This window comes from Cebus imitator, unplaced genomic scaffold, assembly GCF_001604975.1.
Source record: "Cebus imitator isolate Cc_AM_T3 unplaced genomic scaffold, Cebus_imitator-1.0 Scaffold818, whole genome shotgun sequence".
Lineage (NCBI taxonomy): Eukaryota > Metazoa > Chordata > Mammalia > Primates > Cebidae > Cebus > Cebus imitator.
In genome coordinates, this window is record NW_016108133.1 from 107515 (window position 1) to 128599 (window position 21085).

Here is a 21085-nt window from a genome sequence, read left to right on the forward strand (position 1 = left end):
CTGGTCTTGAACTCCTGACCTCAGGTGATCCGCCCACCTCCGCCTCCCAAAGTGCTGGGATTACAGGCGTGAGCTGCCGCGCCGGGCTGCAGCTTCTTATAGATGCACCTTACCTTACTGAATTAGAAGTAGAAGCTCAAGAGGGGAGGGAGCCTAATGAATAAAGGCTGTACTCCCAAGGAGCTTGAGATGAAGTTAGACACTCTCTCCCTCTCTCTCTCTCTCTCTCTCTCTCTCACACACACACACACACACACACACACACACACACACACTTTTCCAGTGGGCTGGCTGGGCCCCTTCTCCTCACTGCCAAGTTGCAAAGTTGTGTGGTCACCTCCCCCCCAGCTTCCCGCCTGCCTGTGCCCTCAGCTCTCACCTCCCTGAGCCAGGACAAAGCTCCGGCAGTGACTGGGAGGGGAATAGGAGGAGGGATAGAGGGATGGGAAAAGCTGCACAAAGGAATTCCTCACCCCAAGCCCCCTGACCGCCAGCGAGTAAAGAAGCAGATTTGTTCTCCCTCCCCTTTCCTCCCTCCCATCTTCCCACCCAGGCTGTGCCCAGGCCACAGAGCAGCTGCAGGCCTTGGGAGAGGACCCACACAGCCTCCTGTAGGTGGCAACAGTGCCACCTGTTTGACTCAGAGGGCTGAACCGAAGACTGAAAAAGGGAGGAGGCAGACCACTCGGAGACGAGCTGGGAAGCAGTACAGAGAGCAGAGCGGAGTGGAGCTGCCGCTGAGCAAAGGTGTGAGGGTTTGGGAAGGCTGGGGGGGCTACAGTCGGGAGCTGTGGAGCAGAGACCAGCTCCATCTCACAGGGATTAGGCCTGGGGATTGAATGGCACCTCTGTCAGCTCCCCTACTTGGGGTTTTCAGGCTGCTCAGACCCTGATCCCATCCTACAGACAGCTCCTGAAGGGAGGGGGACTCTGGAAGGCAGTGTCTGGGGTGCAGGGGTAGGACCCCAGGGGAGGCAAGAGCTTAGGGCAGGCTGTCAAAGTAGCTCCAAGATGGGCAGAGGCAAGGGCTTCCCTTTGGGTTGGCTTTTTACCGGGAAGGGTCTCGGAAGGGGAGAGGTTTCCTTCCCCCAGCTCCAGCTCCTCACCCCTACCCTAACCCTCCTTTCCCAAGGCAGCATAAAGAGGGCAGTTCAGAAGCAGCCACACCTTTCTCCTTACCAGACCCAGCCACTGTGCACCCCTCTAAGATTCCACAGCCTCGGGGGAGCTCTGAGGACAAGTGGTCCTGTCCCTCAGCCCACACACACAGAAGCTCACACACTTTGGGTGTACCCAGGGGCTCCTTTACATACTCAAAGCCACCTAAAATCGTATTGTAATGAAAGCCAGTTGTGCAAACACACAAATGCTGACACAAATCACACACCCTCTCGTGTAGAATCAGTCACATATCCAGCCAAGTCTGGGATCAGCTCAGTCAGCCAAACCCAGAAGTATAAGGTGCAGGGGTCCGCTGCCCTAAGGCAACCACACCCCGCATACACACCTTTGCCCTATGTTGGTTGTACTTTCACCAAAGCTAACTTAGAGGGTGGGGCTCCTGAAGGCGATTCTGGGCTTCTGGTTGGGGTAGGGGGGTGACTGGGCAGGAAAGGGCAGGACTTGAGGGGGAGACTTTGTATTCTGAAAATTCAAAGATTCCTTTAGAAGGCTGGGAGTGACCCAGGCAACATATTCACCTCAAGTCTTCCTCTTTTTGGCAGTGCCCTCTGTCCCCTGGGAGGTGGGCACAGAGAATCTTTCAGTCAGGGATTTGTGATCTGAACAATCTCCATATCCATAGCAACTGGCCAAGTAGCTGGGTCTTCCATAGCCCCAGGTCAGAACTGGAAACTTTGCTTCAGGTTACTCCTGCTTCCTGGGCTGGAAAGCAATTCAACATGGGGCTGCCTCCAGCTTGGCCAAACCTGCTTTAACTTGCTGAACTTAGTTTGCCCCACCCTGAGCAGTTTCTCTTGAGTGCCTAACTCCAGGGCAAGCACTCCATCCCCAGAGGTGTGTGCTGTTAACTGGGGAGGAGCTGGAGAGTGTGGGTATGCAGCCTGCCCCAAAAGAGGCTGGACCTCTTGGGTGTCCCATGGACTCTCCAGATACCAAGATTACACGGAAAGGAAGGCTCTGGAGATTGTCTCCCATTGCCAGGCTTGCAGCTAAGGCTGCTCGGCCTCATCCAGTCTGGCACTCTGGGCCTGCCCCGTGACCTCCGTTGCTGAGCAGCAGCCCAGGCCTCTGCCCCTCCCCCGGGCCCCTCAGATACACTGGGAGGGAGGCTGGGATCTGCCCTCTGCCAGGGTCCCTGATGGCCGAGTGTCCCTTCCCCCAGGCCTTCAACATGGCCGAGTCCCTCGGCTGCTGCTCCGTCTGGGCCCGCTGCCTCCACTGCCTGTATAGCTGCCACTGGAGGAAATGCCCCAGAGAGAGGATGCAAACCAGCAAGGTGGAGTAGGGGTGGAAGGGGGAGGCTGAAAGTCAGAAGGCAGACGCCCACTGGAGGGGATGAGAAGGCCAACTGTGCTCATAGACAGCTTGGGGGAAGGGGCTCTCTCTCCCAGGAAGAAAATCTCCCTCAAATATGGAAAGAGCTGCCCCCAAGCAGAGCAGCCCAACATGAGGCAGGCAGCTCACTTCAGCTGCCACCCGTTGGGGACTCTGAGCTTGAAGTAGGTATTGGTTGTGAGCTTCTCTCCTGCCCCTTTACAGTGCGACTGTATCTGGTTTGGCCTGCTCTTCCTCACCTTCCTGCTCTCCCTGAGCTGGCTGTACATCGGGCTCGTCCTTCTCAATGACCTGCACAACTTCAATGAGTGTGTCATGGATTCCCTCCTGCTTCCCCAGCCTAGCTCTCAACCTGCTCCCCACCCTGGGACCCCTGGGTGCCCCATTGTCAGTCATCCCCCAGCCCTGCTTCTGCTTGGAAAATCCCTCTACAAAATCTCCTCAATCCTCGGAGCCCCTGGCCCTGTGAGGGGCTTTCTCCTCACTCCCTTCTAGTCCTCCTGGATCCACCCATCCCAACTCCCCTCAGGCCACTATTGATACCGCTTCCCCCCCCTTGGACACCTCCCCCCCCCCCTCCCGCAGATTCCTCTTCCGCCGCTGGGGACACTGGTTGGACTGGTCCCTGGCATTCCTGCTGGTCATCTCTTTACTGGTCACATATGCATCCTTGCTATTGGTGGGTCCAGAGGCCACTGGCCTAACCCCCACCTCAGCCTTCCTTCCTGCTTAGTTCTAGCTCCCTATTCTCATCCTGGCTACTGAGGGGGGCGCTAATTCTTGCATAGGAGGGAGGTACCAGCCTGGGAAGCCCACCTCAGTAAACTTGCTCCCCTCTTGACACCCCTTAAGCCCCACCACCCTCTGCCTCCAGGTCCTGGCCCTGCTTCTGCAGCTTTGTAGACAGCCCCTGCATCTGCACAGCCTCCACAAGGTACAGTAGGGATGGGAGTGCATGGGAGAGGGAGCCACTGGGCCCAGCACTTGGCTATTTGCTGAGGACCTCACTTTTATACCCCCAGGGGGTCAAACCCAGGACCTGAAGCTCAGTAAATATTTATTGAGTGAAAGGAGGAAAGCAGATGTGTCAGGGGAAGGGAAGGGTCGGGTCCCGTCTCCATAGAGTGAAGGAGCAGCCCAGGCAACCATGAGCCCAGGTTGACCAAGAGGCCCCATTCATCCCTGGCCCCCCAGGTGCTGCTGCTCCTCATTATGCTTCTTGTGGCCGCTGGCCTTGTGGGATTGGACATCCAATGGCAGCAGGAGTGGCATAGTTTGCGTGTATCACTGCAGGTGAGTGGCCAATCTCCAGTGTCTAGGCGGGAGCCTTGGCTTGCAGCCAACCCTAGAACATATCTTGCTCCTGTTCCCCCAAGACTGCAGGTAGCTCTAAATTCCAATAGTCAGGCCCTAAGAGGAAAGCGGGGAGGGGCCTTGGAGAAGAGCCCACCTCACCAGCTCTTGTCCACAGGCCACAGCCCCATTCCTTCATGTTGGAGCAGTCGCTGGAATCACCCTCCTGGCCTGGCCTGTGGCTGATACCTTCTACCGTATCCACCGAAGAGGTGCCAACGCCGCCGCCTCACTCATCCTTGCTGGCCACTCATGCTCTGCCACCTGCACTCTGCCTCTGTCCCCAGAACTCTCCCCTTGTCCATTCTTAAAAGCCTGTCCCTCACTCCCCACAGGTCCCAAGATTCTGCTACTGCTCCTATTTTTTGGAGTGGTCCTGGTCATCTACTTGGCCCCCCTATGCATCTCCTCACCCTGCATCATGGAACCCAGGGACTTACCACCCAAGCCTGGGCTGGTGGGACACCGAGGGGCCCCCATGGTGAGTGTTGGACAGAAAGCTGGAAGGGTGGGAGGGTCTGCTCCCCCGTGCTATACAGGCCAGGCCTGTGAGTTCCCAGGCTCCCACCCTCCCCTGCTACCTCATCACTGATTCCCCTTCCCAGCTGGCTCCCGAGAACACCCTGATGTCCTTGAGGAAGACAGCTGAATGCGGAGCTACTGTGTTTGAGACTGATGTGATGATCAGGTGAGGGAAGCTGGGGCTTAGGGGACCAGGGGGAGCTGAAGGATATGATGATCAGCCCCAGAGCTTGGCCCTCTGACACCCCTTGTACCCTCAGCTCCGACGGGATCCCCTTCCTCATGCATGATGAGCACCTGAGCAGGACCACGAATGTAGCCTCTGTGTTCCCAACCCGAATCACAGCCCACAGCAGTGACTTCTCCTGGGCTGAACTGAAGAGACTCAATGCTGGGGCCTGGTTCCTAGAGGTGAGGACAGCCTCTGCAAAGAGGCAGTCACCTGCAGGGACACTCAGAGAGGGCAGAGTTCATTCTGTTGATAAGTGTTTGCTCAGCCCCATGCTAGGCAATGAGAACATAGTCTGTGCTCTCAAGTCCCTCCCACCTAGTAGAGAGTCTAGGCAGCAGACGATTCAGCAAACCTAGAGCAATAAAAACATTTTCCTGCCTGGGAGAGAATCAGGAGTGGATTCATACAGTAGAGGATGCATTGTGTGAGCAGCATGTGACATGAGAGTCTCCTCCTAAGATGCACAAAGCAGGGAATGGGAACTCGATCAGAGGGAAGAGGACATGTAAAGCCCAGAAGTCTGAAAAAGGGTGTTTCCAGGAACAAAATGTGGCTGAATGTAACTGACAGAGACAATTCATGAGAGTGGTAGGGAGCAGAAGCTTGGCCTTGAAGAGCTTCGAATGCCTGGCCCAAAAGTGTCAACTTCGATCCTGTAAGTGGTAGAAAATATTCAAAAGGATATCAAATTTTTTCAGTTCCTCTTTTCCTGATTGTAAAAGTAATACATGTTCATTGTAAAAAGTAAAATGTCAGAGAAATAACATAGAAATTAAGTCACCCATAATCCAATCCCTCTGAAATATTCACTGTTAACAGCTGGATACACCCACACACACACACACAGTCCCGACTTAGGATGTTCCACTTAATGATTTTTTGACTTTATGATGATTTGAGATTGATACACATTCAGTAGAAACTACACTTCAAGTACCCATACACAAATGTTTTTCATTTTCAGTACAATATTCAATAAATCACATGAGATATTCAACACTTCATTATAAAACAGGCTTTGTTTAGATGAGTGTTGCCTAACTGCAGGCTAATGTAAGTTCTGAGCAAACTTAGGGTAGGCTAGACTAAACTAAGATTTCAGTAGGCTAGGTATATTAAATACATTTTTGACTTCCAATCTTTTCAGCTTAAAATGGGTTTATCAAGACATAACCCCATCATAAGTCAAGCTGCATCTGTATACATACATACACACATACACACACACACTCTCTCTCTATTTTGCACAATAGAATCATTATGCAGACTGTTTTGCAATTTGCTTTTTTTCCATTTAACTCTTTACATCATATTATACCAGAGTGATTAAGAGCAAAGGATGTCTGGGTTTGAACCCTGGCTCCACCACTTCCTGGCTGTGTGACCCCAGGCAGCATTTCTTAGTCTCTCTGTGCCTCGATTTTCTCATTTGTACAATGGGAATAATAACAGTACCTACCTTGTAGAATTATTGGAAGGATTATATCAGTTCATGCATATAAAGTACTTAGAACAGTACCTGGCACATAAAGTACTTAATAAGTGTTAGATAGCTAACTTTATCCATGTCAGCAATTAGGAAGTGAGGTCACTCATTGAGAATAAGGAGAGGAGAGTGGCAGGGGCTTGGAATAACACTAGGGGGAATGGAAGAGGGAGCAAATCAAGAGCAAGTAGAAGGATTGCTAAGCAGTGCTGAGAGCAAAAAATAAGGACTCCAGCGCCAACAGCCCACATTGTGTACTCTGCCCATGGCGGTGCTCAGCCCCCAGTTCTACAGGTAGAAGAGGCAGAAAATTGTAGAACTGAATCAGAGTCTGGGAGATATAGGGCAAGTGGAACAAAAAGGAAGCTGAGAATGCCATGGAAAAGTCGTTCAAGCTGTGGATAGACCATGGGTAGGGGACGTAGGTGCAGCTAGAAAGGGGCTGATGAACTGGAAAGAAACCAAAGGGTCAAGGTTGCAGAGGTCTCCTCAAGACCAAAGAGAAGGTGTAGTGAGAAGGAGGCGGAGGAGAAAAAAAAGAAAAAAAAATTAAGAAAAGAAAGGAGGTGTGGTGAAAGAGAGGAAGTTAGAAAACTGGAAGGGTAGGACGTTGAGGTCCCAGAGTAAGATGTTAGATGGTCTGGAAGAAGGTCACAGTTTGGAGAAAGATGCTGGCTCAGAGGGGAAAGAAGCCGGACACCAAGTGGAAGATATGAGTGAAGATAATGAGGATGGGGGCAAGGCCTGGAGGCCTCTTCTGGTCTTGAAATAATTGTCTTTTCTTATAGAGGCGACCCTTCTGGGGGGCCAAACCGCTGGCAGGCCCTGATCAGAAAGAGGCTGAGAGTCAGACAGTACCAGCATTAGAAGAGCTATTGGCGGAAGCCGCAGCCCTCAACCTTTCCATCATGTTCGACTTGCGCCGACCCCCACAGAACCACACATACTATGACACTTTTGTGATTCAGACATTGGAGACTGTGCTGAATGCAAGGGTGCCCCAAGCCATGGTGATGTTGACAGGACACCCTCTCCCTACCCTGCCTTCCCTAGGCCATGATGATTATAATGATTTTGAGACTGGTCCCTGGCCCCAGGGCCCTGCCCCAGCTCACATATCCCATTCTGTGGTCAAACCTCTCTGCCCCTGTCCCTGCCCTTGGAATCCCAAGGTCTTCCCCAGCTTCACACCCATCCTTCCTGAACCACAGGTCTTCTGGCTACCCGATGAAGACCGGGCTAACGTCCAACGACGGGCACCTGGAATGCGCCAGATATATGGACATCAGGGAGGCAACAAAACTGAGAGGCCCCAGTTTCTCAACCTCCCCTATCAAGATCTGCCACTATTGGATATCAAGTAAGTGCTTGAGGAAAGGAACCAAGGGGATCACGTGAGGCTTAATGGCAGGGAAGAACCAATCCAGGGAGAGCAAAGCTTCTTCATTCACTCATATAACAAGTATTTATAGAACATTTGCCGTGTATCAGATAGTATTGTAGGCTTTGGGGACACAACACGAATAAGACAGACAAGGTTCCTGCTTTTGTGGAATGCATGTGCTATGGAAAGAAACAGACAATAAACCACTTAACAAAATACATGCATATGGGAAAGTGCAAAGTGTTATGAAAACAAAACAGAGAGACGTACAAGAGTGGTTAGGTTTGGGAGTGATGGGCTGGGGCAGGGAGGTGGGTGCGACCACATTAGGAAGACTGGTTAAAGAAGTGATATCTAAGTTCAGACCTGAATGGTCACAAGGAGCTAACTATGAGCTGCAGAACGGAAACAGCAGCCTAATGAGCAAGGGGAAGGGGAAGCCAGATAAGCAGGCAAGGGCCAAATTGGGTAGTACCTTGCAGGCGATGAAAAGGATTTTATTCCACAGCAAAGAGTTCAGGGTAGGAGAGCATGAATGAGGAGAGAGCAGTGGGAGAGTCCCAGATGGGAGCTGAGCCCCAGAAGCTGACCCAGCTGAGCCATGACAGACTTCAAAGCATGTGGTTGCTAAAGCGTCTTATAAGTTCCTTGTGTTCAGAGAGAAAAATGTGAACTGAATGATAGCCCAGTTATTATACATATTTTTTTATTTGAATTTTAATTAAAAAAAATTTTTTAGAGATAGGGTTTCATTCTGTCACTGAGCCTGGAGTGCAGTGGTCTGATCACAGCTCACTGCAGCTTTGAACTCCTGGGCTCAAGTGATCCTCCCACCTCAGACTCCTGAGTAGCTAGGACTATAGGCACACACCACTATGCACGGCTAATTTTTTTTTTTAAAAGAGACAGGTTCTTACTACGTGCCCAGGCTGGTCTCAAACTCCTGGCCTCAAGCAATCTTCCTGCCTTGGCCTCCCAAAGTGCTGGGATTATAGGCATGAGCCACTGCCCACCTCAGCCTCCCGATTATAAGCACGAGCCACCTCACCTAGCTACATAAATATTTCTTTCCCCAAGTTATCACCAAATAAGAAGACATGACATAGGGTTTGGCCCTCAGTCACCTTAGTCTTGTCCTGGTCAACATCAACTGCTAATCAACTGCTGATCATGTTTCCAAAAGATGTGAATTGGTAATGAATACACTGATGATGGAATCGAGACCCTGAAAGTTCTAGGTGCTGTAAAAAGATAGGTCAAATCTAGCAAGATGAAGCTGGGCATGGTGGCTCACAGTTGTAATCCCAGCACTTTGGGAGACCAAGGCAGGTAGATCACAAGGTTAGGAGTTCGAGACCAGCCTGACCAACATGGTGAAACTCTGTCTTTACTAAAAATACAAAAATTAGCCAGTGTGATGGCGTGTGCCGGTAATCCCAGCCACTCTAGAGGCTGAGGCAGGAGAATTGCTTGAACCCAGGAGGCGGAGGTTGCAGTGAGCCGAGATCGAGGCACTGCACTCCAGCCTGAGTGACAGCATGACTATGTCTCACAAAAAAAAAAAAGAAAAAATCTAGCAAGGTGAAATACAGCAGGGACAGATTTAAAGACCTCTATTCGGGGCCCAAAAGAATTTCAGTTGCACAAAGACCAGAGAGGAGACACTGGTATCAACATGTGTGAAGAAGACCAGGGCTTTGAACAGTGTGCATAGTTAGTTATCAGTGGGATGTAACATTGCCAAAGGCTAACCTGACTCTGGGCTACCTGAATACAGGCATAGTGCCCAGAGGACAGGAGGAGATAGTTTTGCTCTATTCAAAGCTGACCCAAGCTGTCTGGGCATGGTGGCTCCCACCTGTAATCCCAGCACTTTGGAAGGCCAAGGCAGGAGAATCACTTGAGCCTAGGAGTTCAAGACCAGCCTGGGCAACATAGCAAAACCCCGTCTCTACAAAAAAAAAAAAAAAAAAAATACAAAAATCAGCTGAGCGTGGTGGTGCCCACCTATGGTCCCAGCTACTCTGGAGGCTGAGGCGGAAGGATCGCTTGAGCCCAGGAGATCGAGGTGGGAGTGAGCCAAGACTGTGCCACTGCACTCCAGAGCAAGACCCTGTCTCAAAAAAAAAAGGCTGGTCCAAGCCCATCTTGGATATTATTTTCAGAGACAGGCCCCATATTTTCAAAGGAACATTGATAAACTGGAATAATATCATATTAGAGAGGCTTGTACGGGGAACAAAATAAAAAGAGTAATGGCTGAAGGAGCTGGGGCCTAGAGAAGAGAAGGCTCAGGGAGACAGCGCCTCTGCTCAGGACCCATGGGAGAGTCACATTGTGTGGCCCCAGATGGTAAAGCTAGGAGCCTTGGGTGGAATCCACCAGAAGACAAGAGTTCAGCTATGAAAGAAAAATCACTGTTGGTCAGGGGCTGCTATACAAAGGCAGAACTGATACCTCCCGGGCAGTGGCACTGTAGATGCAAGCACAGGCAGGGGGCTGCCTCCCATGGCCTGTGCACCATGATTCTGGGTGTTCCCTATTTTCTTTCCCACCTTCACAGGGCACTGCACAAGGATAATGTCTCAGTGAACCTATTTGTAGTGAACAAGCCCTGGCTCTTCTCCCTGCTTTGGTGTGCAGGGGTGGATTCGGTCACCACCAATGACTGCCAGCTGCTGCAGCAGATGCGTTACCCTATCTGGCTTATTGTAAGGGCTCTGGGATGTCACCTCTTCTCTTCTTCTCCCATCCTGGTTTTCCTTAACCCTGTTCCTCTCTTCTTATTTCCCCCGACATACTACCGTTGGGGCCTTTTCCTATTTTCACAGACCCCTCGAAACTACCTAATCATGTGGGCCATTACCAATTGTGTCTCCACCATGCTGCTTTTGTGGATCTTCCTCCTCCGAAGGTGAGTGCTTTGTGCCTCAGTTTTCTGGGTCCTTACCTTCTCCAGGGCCCTGGTGATGAGGCTGCTTCAGATTCATATATGCTCCCCGGGGCTTGGGGTCTGTTTAGTTCCTTTGAGATTCTTAGGCTCTTCCTTATACTATCAAATTGGCTTGAATGTGGGAAAGGTAGTTGGGGGACTGGGTGTGGGGCTGGAAGGGCCTGCTTGAAGCTAGCTGAATTCACAATGTAGAGCTTTTCTTCCCACAGGAGATTTGGTAAGAAGAGAGAGAAAACTGGTAAGAACTTTCTCCCCTCATCTCATGTTTCTCCTCCTGTAGCTTTTCCCTTGCTTAACTCTCTAGATGACCCACCATCCCCCTCCTCCCCAGGCTTAGAAACAGCAGTGCTGCTGACAAGGATCAACAATTTCATGATGGAATGAATGCCCTGCCCTGCCTCCCCACCCAAGCCAGTCTACATTGCCCAAACAGCAAGGGTGGGAGACTGAATGAAATGGAATGCTTCGGGGGTGGTGGGTTGCAGTCGGGGGAGCTTTGCCAACAGGAGGTTTTGAACCATGTGGGCCCTCTGCCCAGATGATGAGCATTCCCTAAACTGCTATGGAATCTGCTCCCCTTGGGGTTTTGACCTGAGGTGTTTGGGAAAACAGTGAGTCATGAGAAGTTTCTCCCCAAATGAAACTAGAACAGAGGAAGTAAAAGGGAGATTGCTCGGATAATGTCTCAGACTTGTGTGCACCTGTTTTTGCACAGAAGGCACAGGGTGTGTCGGGGTGGGATAGCTTGGAAGAGGGACTGAAGGAGATGACAAAATGGTCTTTCCCGAAGAACTATAAGAAGATAGAGACACCATCGCCACCCCACGATGTACTTACTGTCTTCCCCGACCCTTGCAACTTAGCTGCTTTGCTGCCTAGAGGCTAGTTGCTGAAGAGACCATCTAGCCACGTAATTCCGTGCTTACAGGTGGCTTTTTGCTGTGGGCAGCCTTTTCTTCAAGGCAAGTTGGTTGCTGTATTTCGTCTTAATCTATTACTCAATGAATGTAATCTCCATTTGGTCACAGCCTAATCTTTTCGGTTTAGGGGCTGGGGAGAGGAGGCACCTTCTATCTAGGGTTGGATGAGACACAACCTTGACGGGCCATCATGGGAAGATGGGAGGAAGTGGGTTGGAGGTGGGAGGATGAATGACCTGCGGCAATGAAGGACCGCGGGAGGCCCCTGGAGAGCAGCCGCCTCAGGGGGCGTCAGGAGGCCAGGCACGCGGTGCAGGGTTGCGCTGTAGCTCCACCTTGTGGCCACCCGCCCCAAGAGGCGGGCCGCATCCGTTGTCGCCGTGACGTATTTGCTGAATGCCACCTGTTTTCCGTGCTGCCTGGGGACTCGTGTCCTTGACTCAGGACTCCGAGGGCAAGGTCCGATTTCCACAAGTTTTCGCTCCTCTGGGCTATACGCAGGGTCCGATTTCCGGCCCAGCCTTCCCTTCGAGGAGCAAGTTCTCCAATGCGTTTGCGGCTCGGGAGTCCCTGGGCTCCGCGGCTGAGTTGGCCAGTGCGGAGCTGACCGAGGATGAAGAGTCTGGTAGAAGCAGGGAGGGGCTAAGGCAAAAACGGAGACAAGAGGGGGCTCTGTGGTAAACCCACAGTCTTCCGCCACACCTACATTCGACCTAGTTCGTATCTTCACACGGAGGGAATTCGAACTAAGGAGTTGGCCAGGTCGGGAGGTCCGGTTCTCGGTTCCTTCTCTCTCGCCAGACTGGGACCTGGGGCAGCACTAGCACCTCGGGATAAGATCCGCTCCCCAACCCTCGCTTGCGCGGCAGCCGTGGGAACTACAATTCCCAGTGAGCCCCCGGCCATTTCCGGTCTCCTGCCGGACGGAGGCGAGTTTGAATCCGTGTTCCCGCCCCCTTCTCCCAGGCCCACCCCTTCCCTTTCTGGCCGCCCCGCCCCCTCCATGCGCATCTCTGCACATTCCGACTCCGGAGGCCGGCCGCGCCCACGTACCTGGCCTGCAGCTGGCGCAGTGGGCGGGGGTGCCAGCGTGCAACGCGCGGGGAGGCTGGAGGCGCGCAGGGAGCGAACGCCGCAATCGGTGCTCAGGTCCTGGTCTTCCTGGGGGTCCACACCGCTGTGTACCGGGCAGGTCTCTCCCACACTCGGCCTTTTTGAGCTGCGTTTCCTTACTTTTCCTGGTTCCGGAGCCATCCCGCTCTGTCAGGCTGGCTACCAGCTTTAGCTCTAGGTCCCCCAGTCTGCCCGATACTGCCAGGCTGTCACCTCTCAGCATGTACCTCCTCCCCCATCCCTACTTTTCTGTCCCTTCCCAGTCTCCCAGCCTCGCAGCCTCTTCCTCCCCTCACTGCCCAACCTCACCCTGAAGACCTCCAACATCTCCATCCCTGCATCCCCAGGCTCTCGCCTCTCACACTCTCAGCTGCGGTCCTCTAACCTGAGCGTCCAGCCCCCCAACCGAAACGCCAGCACCTAGCCCCAGCCTCTAACCCCTTACTCCTAGCCCCTAGCCTTGGATATGCAGCCCTGAGCCTGCCACCGGAAATCCTCACTCTCTTCCCAGGAGAACTGGACAGCTATAGCGGCTTAACCTCTATGAGGCTCTGGGCTGGAGACTGACACTGACAAAAACTTAAGGGCGGAGGACCCGGGGGAGCTGCTCATTGGGGTTCGGATGTAGTTGCTCTTCGTTATTTTTAGCTGCTGACTCACAGCTCCTGGCATCCGGGTTTGGGGCTAGCAGGCTGGGCTAGGGGGCTATTAATAGAGCAGAATCACAGCCCCGACCCAGTTCAGTTTGGAAGCACAGAGAGCAAGAAGCGTCCCCTGCCACCATGCCCTGTGGAGATGTTGTGGACTGAGCAGTGGCTGGGCCAGATGCTCTCTGGCTGCCAGTTACCTCACCCTGGTATCTCTACCTTGAAACTCTTGAGGGAAAGCCCACGAAGAGACTCCTGGGCACAGCTCTCCCCTAAGCTTGCCATGGCTTGGGGCTTTGCCACAATCAAGCTTCTGTTGTACTAGCCAAGAGGGAATAGATGTGTCCCAAGTGGAAAGATTGTTTTGGTCATGGCCTTGGCCTGCCTGGGCCCACTCCTGGGCCAGAATGCTAGGTTTCTAGAAGGAAAAGCTGTGGATTTCTGGTCCCCCACAGCCTTCAGAAGGTTGGAGTGCTTCCACATGGTCCTAACACAGGGGGCGCAGAGCTGGGGATCCCCAAACCAGACACAGCGCTCAGAAGCTGCCAGATTCTGTGTTTACCACACCCGCACTCCACCATTCTTTTTATTTCTTTACATTTTTGGGGGCTCTGTCCCTACTCGCAGGGATTCACAGACCTCATGATCTCTCCCTTGTCTGGAGAGAAACCGAATTGATGAAAGCCACTGAAAACTTGTCCCCAATGAGGTATGAATGATCCTTTATATATTGTCATTCCCATGGGACCTTTTTATTTTAATGGGCGAACGTAAGAGTTTCCTAATGTATACATTGAGAATCGTGGGGAAATCTTGATGGACTGATCAAAATTATTCCCACGCAAGCTCGATTTGCTAGAATTCCCATTGACTAAGGCTGCACACCCACGACAGTGCTCCTCCCCTCCTTGCAAATCAGAAACTTCCGCCTTCAGTCTCCAGCCCCCAGATGAAACCACATTTGGGGCAAGAGTGATCGTTTCGCCACACACAATACGGAGGTCTCCAGTGAGGCTCTGTTTTCAAGAATGAGCCCAGCTTATCAGACAGCAGTGGACCGCGCGATCCCAGCCCCGTCTATTTGCTGAAGGAGCAGGAGAGGCGGTGGAAGGAGAGAAATATTCTCTCTGCTTGAAAATCCCTTCCTGAAGTCCTCCATTGCCTGGTCGCCTAGCAACCAGAGCCGCCTGCAGCCGGTGTGGGGCTGCTTTTGGTCCGTAGGGGGCGACTGTCTCCCTGGGGTCTCAGGCTGGAGCCCTAGCAGTTGGGAGGGAGGTTCCCTAGTAAAGTGTCACAGTGTCTCAGCGTGGCTGACCTCCTCCCAGCCTTAACCCAGTCCAGTCTGAGCGGCAGGGAGCCTATGGAATGGGGAGAAGCTCATTATGAATCTGAAGGGATTCTGCTCACAATTAAAAAATGAAAAGAGAGGAAGGGTGGGAGGAAGGGAGGAAGAAACCTGTTAAACAGGATAGGGCATAAAAGGGGGTGAGGGAGGATGGGGCCGGAAGAGGGTAGTTTGACCCTCTCCATTCAGTTCAGGCTTATCAATGCTATTTTTCAATCAGAACAGTTCAGAAGTTGAAAGGAGTCGAGCAATCTCTGTTGACAAACTGTTGAGCATATAAAAGACTCCTGGGTAACCAGCCTAGCCTAGATTTGGTCATTAAGGAAGATATTCATTCATTCATTCGACCATAATTAACACTAACCCACTATGTACCACACGGTGTACCAAGTGTTCTACATTTAATCCTCACAAGAACACTGTGATTATTTCCTTTTCGTAGATCACAATACCGAGTCTCACAGAGGTTAAGTAATGTCCAAACTCTCAAAAATAATGACTAGATTGGGTCTGACTGAGCAATCACTATGTGCCAGGTTTAGGCGTACAGAAAACAATACCTTTCCTTTTTCTGCCTAATGAACAGTCAGTCACCTTTTCGGACCAAACTGAAAATATCATCTCCTTTGTGAAACTTTTCTTAAGTCTCCTCCTCTCCAACAAGTAGAGTTGATAACTTGCTTTTCTATACACCCTTCTGAAATAGTACATTTCACAGGTATGGTCATGACCTGCTTCCATATTTCCATTTCTCTCATTTTGAGCATCTTGGTGGCAAGGTCTGTGTTCATCTCCAATTGGGTATCTAATAAACATCCCAAACTCAACATGTTCATTTCTGAACAGCTGGCCTTTTCCCCAAAAAATGACCCCTCCTAAAACTGTCCTCATCTCAATTGATGGCAATTTCATATTTCCAGTTGTCCAGGCAAAAAATCCTTGGAACCACACCTCGTATCCAGTCTGTCAGCAAATACCGTCAGCTCTCCCTTCAAAATACACCCAGAATCCAACCACTTGTTATCATGGTGGTCATCATGCTACCACGCTGGTCCAAGGCAAAACCACCTCTCAGCTGCATCACTTCAGCAGCCGCCTGACTAGTCTCACTGCTTCCACCCTTGCCCCTGTGGCCTATTCTCCGCAAAGAAGCTATACCAATCCTGCTAAACCCCAGTCACGTCATGCCAGTTCTCTGCACAAAACCCTCCAATGGTATTCCATCTCTCTGAGAGTAAAGCGAAAATCTTTACAATGGTCTACAAGATCCTCCACAATCTAGTCCCGTATTAAATCTCTGATCTCATCTCCTGGCATTCTCCCCCTCCCTTACTCTGTTAAAGCCACATGATTCACCTTGCTGTTCCTTGAGCAAGCCAGGTGCACTGCTTACTAGGACACTTTGCACTCCTTACCCAGGAACTTTGCACTGGCTTCCCCGTGCTAGGTTTACTCTTCTGCATGGGTCACTTCCTCACCTTCCTCAATTCTTTGCTCAAATGCCATGTTCTCGGTAAAGCCTACCCTGACCAACCTATTCCCTCTATTTTAATTTCCAGCTTACAGTAAATACAGGGTACAGTAGTCCTCCTTTATCCATGGAGAATATGTTCCAAGACCCCCAGTGGATGCCTGAAACAGCAGATAGTACCAAGCCCTATATATACTATATTTTTCTGAAGTGATAACCAAGATGGCTACTAAGTGATTTATAGGCGGGTAGTGTATGCAGTGTGGATACACTGGACAAAGGGATGATTCACATCCTGGGTGGGATGGAGCAGGACAGCACAAGATTTCATTACATAACAGCATACAATTTAAAACTTATGAATTGTTTATTTCTGGAATTTTCCAAGTAATATTTTCAGACTGCAGTTGTCCATGGGTAACTGAAACCATGGAAAGTGAAAACCATGAATAAGAGGGGGAGTCCTGTATAAAGGAACGAGATAAATGACACCATGAAGAAAAAGACAAATCCAAAGAAATTGACTGGTGCTCTTCAAAAACTCAATGTAGTTAATTTTTTTATGAAAGAGGGAAGACTTCCAGTTATGGACCCAGTTAGAATAGACACACTTCTCCCTATTCCTCAGACTAAGTACAGGTAGAACTCTGGACACTATGTGTAAGACAAACATAAGAAGACTATGAAAGAAGAGGAAGGGGGCAGACTACGAACCCCAGTGACCTGAACTCAAGGTGATGAGCTCCCTGGGTTTTCTTCTTGCCTCAAATATTCCAGACCAGGTACTGCAGAAGCCAGCAGGCTGGAAATGCCAATGGACACAGACAAAAAAAAAAAAAAAAGCAAACACCAATAACTGGCCTGTTCTCTCTAGCCATAAGCCCAGGAAATGGACAATTTAGCCAGACAGAAAACTCTTAGACAATAATCACCCACTGCAACCACACCCCACAGAAAAAAGACTGCAACTGCACCCAAGCCAGCAAAGGTCAAGTGGAGAACCCAGCTTTTCACTACGGCCAGGCTCCCCCATACTCTCTGGGGTAGTGTCAGAGAAGGCTGAGTAGAGAGCCTAAACTTCCATCCCTGTGGGATAACAAGTCCCCCTTCCTGTTGGGTGGTATCAGTGTCAGAGGAGGCCTGGGGTGAGTCAGGACTTTCACCGCAACGTATCATTTAATGAGGTTGCTAGCCTCCCTCTCCCCTCCCCAAATCTCTCCACCTCCTGACTGTGGTGTTAGTGGAAGCCCACCTGGGGAACAGTAAAAAGGTACTTCTGCCCCTTCCAGCTTGGGAGGCAACAGTGGAGGCCTAGTAGGGAGCTGGAATTTTCATCTCTGCACAGTAAAAAGGAGCCCCCACCTCACATATCAAACAAGGTCAAGGAGGGAACTAGAACTTAAACCTCTACCTGGCAGTAACCAGACAGTGGCCCTTTCCTCTGATGAAAATGGTGTCAGAAGAAGCCTACCAAAAACAAAAGACTTAAATGAAATCCAGAGTCTCATACTATAATATCTAAAAATTCCCAGAATGCAATAAAAATCACTCCATATCTAAGCCCAGCACCTATAGTCCCAGTTACTCAGGAGGCTGAGTTGGGAATCACTTGAGCCCAGGTTAGCCTGGGCGGCATAGTGAGACCCTGTGTCTAAAAAAACAAAACAAAACAATACAAAACACTCATTATACCAAGAACCAGGAGACCCTCAACTTGAACAAGAAAGAATCAAGATGACAGATTTCAACTATCTGACAAAGATTCTAAAGTGACCAACATAAAAAAAGAAAAAAATGCTTCTGTGAGCAATTACAGACAAGGTTAAAACAAATGAAAAAAATAGCAAGTTTTTCAAAGAAAAAGAAATGAGATATAATGAAGGATCAAATAAAATTTTAGAACAAACTATAATAACCAAACTAAAAAACTCAATGGATGGGCTCAAAAGGAGGATGGAGGGGACAGAGGAAACAATCAGTGAACGTAAAGATAGACCATTAGAAATTACCCAATCTGAACAACAGTGAGAAAATAATATACTTAAAAAGAAATGAACAGAGCTGGGTTCAGTGGCTCACGCCTGTAATCCTACCACTTTGGGAGGCCGAGGTGGGCAGATCACTTGAGCCCAGGAGTTCAAGACCAGCTTGGGCAACATGGTGAAACCCTGTCTCTACTAAAAATTCAAAAATTAACTGGAAGCGGTGGTGCACACCTGTAGTCCCATTTACTTGGGAGGCTGAGGTGGAAGGATCATCTGAGCCTAGGAGATCAGAGCTGCAATAAGCTGTGATTGTGCCACTGCACCCTAGTTTGGGCGACAAAACGAAACCCAGTCTCCAAGAAAAAAAAAATGAACAGAGCCTCAGGGATGCTTGGGACTATAACAAAGGACTTAACATTCAGGTAATTGGAGATGTGGAAGAAGAAGAGAAAGAGCATGGGGCTAAAAAAAATTACTCAAGAAATAATGGCTGAAAATTTGGCAAAAGACATAAACAAATAGGTTCAAGAAGTCAAACAAACCCCAAATAGGGTAAACCCAAATTCACCCCAAGACACATCATAATCAAACTTCTGAAAACTAAAGATGGGAAACTTGAAAGCAGCAAGAGAGAAACAACACCTTACCTGCAGAGGAAAGGAATTCAAATGTGGCCAGGCACAGTGGCTAACACCTGTAATCCCAATACTTTGGGAGGCCAAGGCAGGAGGATTACCAAAGGCCAGGAGTTTAAGACCAGCGGGCAACATTGTGAGACCTCGTCTCTACTAAAAATAAAAAATGTTAACCAGGCATGGTGTGCGCCTGTTGTCCCACCTACTCAGGAGCCTGCTTTGGAGGCTGATGTAGGAGAACCACTTTGAGCCCAGGAGATTTGAAGCTGCAATGAACTATGGTCACACCACAGCACTCTAGCATGCAATATCTAGTGAAAATAACTTTCAGAAATGAGGGGGAAATCAAGACATTCTCAGACAAAGGAAAGCTAAGAGAATTTGTCACCAGCAGACAAAGAATGGCTAAAGGAAGTTATCAAAACTTACAAATGAATAATGGAACCATTTACATGTAAGTTTCATTACTTACATGTAAATGGTTCCATTATTCATCTGTAAGTTTTGATGTAATGAAACTTACATGTAAATGGTTCAGAAAAAGGTATAAATAGGCAGACAGACAGATAGATAGATAGAGCATTAGCTGGACATGGGGGCACACAGCTGTGGTCCCAGCCACTTGTGAGACTGAGGTGGGAGGATCACTTGAGCCTGGGAGTTTGAGGTTGCAGTGAATCATGATCACGCCACTACACTCTAGCCTGAGTGAGTGAGCAAGACCTCTCTCCAAAAAATATAGATAGATGGATAGATAGATAGAGCAAATATAACAAAACAAGTCAAGACAAGTCAAATTGTTGACTTGATAAGGAAGGCATACAGTGGTGTCCATTGTACTATTGCTCCAATATTTTTGTATGTTTCTAAATTTTCATTTTCAAAAATGTTCGAGAGGATGTGTGGAGGATAGATGTGTGATAAAGCAAGCATAGCAAAATGCTAATGAGAATCCTAGGTGGTGGGTAATTGGGTGTTCACTGTAAAATTCTTTGAATTTTTCTGTATGTTTGAAAACTTTCATATTAAACTGTGGGGGTAAAAAACTTGAAAAAAAATCGCAACTTGGTGTCCTCCCCTAGCATTCCAAATCCATCTTTACTGTGCTCTACTTTTTCTTTTTTTTTCCACAGCTCTTATCACCATATACACAGCAGGTCTCTGAATAATGTTGTTTTCTTCAACATCATTTTGTTATAACATTGATGAGGAAAAAAAAAAACCAAACAAATGATTCCTGGCCAGGACCACTGTTTGTGTGGAGTTTGCACTCTCCCCATTTATGTGTGGGTTTTCTCCGGGTACTCCAGGGTACTGTGCTTCCTCCCACATCCCAGTGCACATTAGGTGAATTGGCTTGTCTAAATAGTCCCAGGGTGAGTGAGTGTGGGTGTGTATGTGAGCGCATCCTGTGATAGAATGGCATCCTGTCCAGGATTGGTTCCTGCCTTGTACCCTGAGCTGCTATGATAGGCTCTCACCACCCTTGACCCTGAACTGAAATAAGCAGATTGAAAAATGAATGAATAGATGGATGGATGGATGCATGGATGGATGGATGGATGGATACAAATTATTGTAAAATAAAAATTTGTAAAGTAGTTGATAATCATACACATGCACAATAAACTATGAGGTAGGAAAGTGCTCCTTGACCCCACCATATTTGTGTTTGGTTTTCAACTGCATGGTGGTAGAGAGGTGCTCCTTACAATTTTCATTTTGCATATATTTATTCCTTGATTGATTGCATGTTCTTCACATGTACCCCAAAACCTAAAATGCAATAAAATAAATAAATGGGAAAAAAAAATTTATTCCTTGATTGAACCCACCACCACTTCCACTGCTGTCACTCACTGATTCACCAAAAATTGGGTAAATAATTACTTACTTGTTTTCATTAATCTTTCTATATGTATGCATAGCTCATATTTATTTCAATGTTTAATATTAGAAGTGTTTCGGATCTTTATTTAGAAGCTTGTGATGTTTTTGTGATCAGAAATATGCCGGAGGAACTTAGCTCTTGTTTATGTTAATTAGCCTATGGTAAAGTTGGTCTTGTTATACATCGTTTTGCTTGAAGTCACAGTTTCCAAGGACCTACCAGTGATGTTAAATGAGGACTTACTGTACTACATAATTCGCTTGTTTATTGTGTTTATCTTTGTCTGTGTCCTCTCACTAGGAGGTAAGCTCCCCAAGGGCAGGGATTTGTTCTGTTTTGTTTGTTGCTATATCCCCACATCCTACAACAGTGTCTGGCACATAGCAAGTGTTCCATGAATATTTGTTGAATTAAGACTGAATCTCTGGGCTGGGCGCGGTGGCTCATGCCTGTAATCCCAGCACTTTGGGAGGTTGGGATCATTTGAGGTCAGTAGTTCGAGACCAGCCTGGCCAACATGGTAAAACCCCGTCTCTACTAGATATACAAAAATTAGCCGGGTGTGGTGGCGCGTGCATGTAATCCCAGCTACTCGGGAGGCTGAGGCAGGAGAATCCCTTGAGCCCAGGAG

The 21085-nt window shown here is 49.1% G+C and overlaps 2 protein-coding genes across 5 annotated transcripts; one reads left to right on the plus strand and one right to left on the minus strand.

Annotated features, from left to right (window-relative positions):
- Nucleotides 1–395: 395 nt before the first annotated feature.
- On the plus strand, nucleotides 396–11469 carry GDPD2 (glycerophosphodiester phosphodiesterase domain containing 2). 4 transcript variants are annotated; one of them, XM_017520245.2, is made up of 16 exons: nucleotides 396–747; nucleotides 2345–2458; nucleotides 2722–2825; nucleotides 3103–3196; nucleotides 3392–3451; nucleotides 3712–3810; nucleotides 3989–4082; nucleotides 4206–4351; nucleotides 4476–4558; nucleotides 4653–4803; nucleotides 6899–7120; nucleotides 7322–7470; nucleotides 10058–10205; nucleotides 10326–10408; nucleotides 10657–10685; nucleotides 10779–11130. In XM_017520245.2, exons 2-16 carry the CDS (start codon nucleotides 2354–2356, stop codon nucleotides 10829–10831), a joined length of 1620 nt encoding a protein of 539 aa, XP_017375734.1. In that variant the 5' UTR covers nucleotides 396–747; nucleotides 2345–2353; the 3' UTR covers nucleotides 10832–11130. The 4 variants fall into 4 exon arrangements, with proteins under 4 accessions (XP_017375734.1, XP_017375732.1, XP_017375735.1 ...); XM_017520243.2 differs by having other exon boundaries at nucleotides 6899–7470; nucleotides 10779–11469; XM_017520246.2 differs by lacking the exon at nucleotides 2345–2458 and having other exon boundaries at nucleotides 6899–7470; nucleotides 10779–11469.
- LOC119469763 lies at nucleotides 11457–13101 on the minus strand. The gene is made up of 2 exons (XM_037735466.1): nucleotides 12421–13101; nucleotides 11457–12009 (listed from the first exon to the last, which is right to left on the minus strand). Exons 1-2 carry the CDS (start codon nucleotides 12701–12703, stop codon nucleotides 11522–11524), a joined length of 771 nt encoding a protein of 256 aa, XP_037591394.1. The 5' UTR covers nucleotides 12704–13101; the 3' UTR covers nucleotides 11457–11521.
- Nucleotides 13102–21085: the final 7984 nt, after the last annotated feature.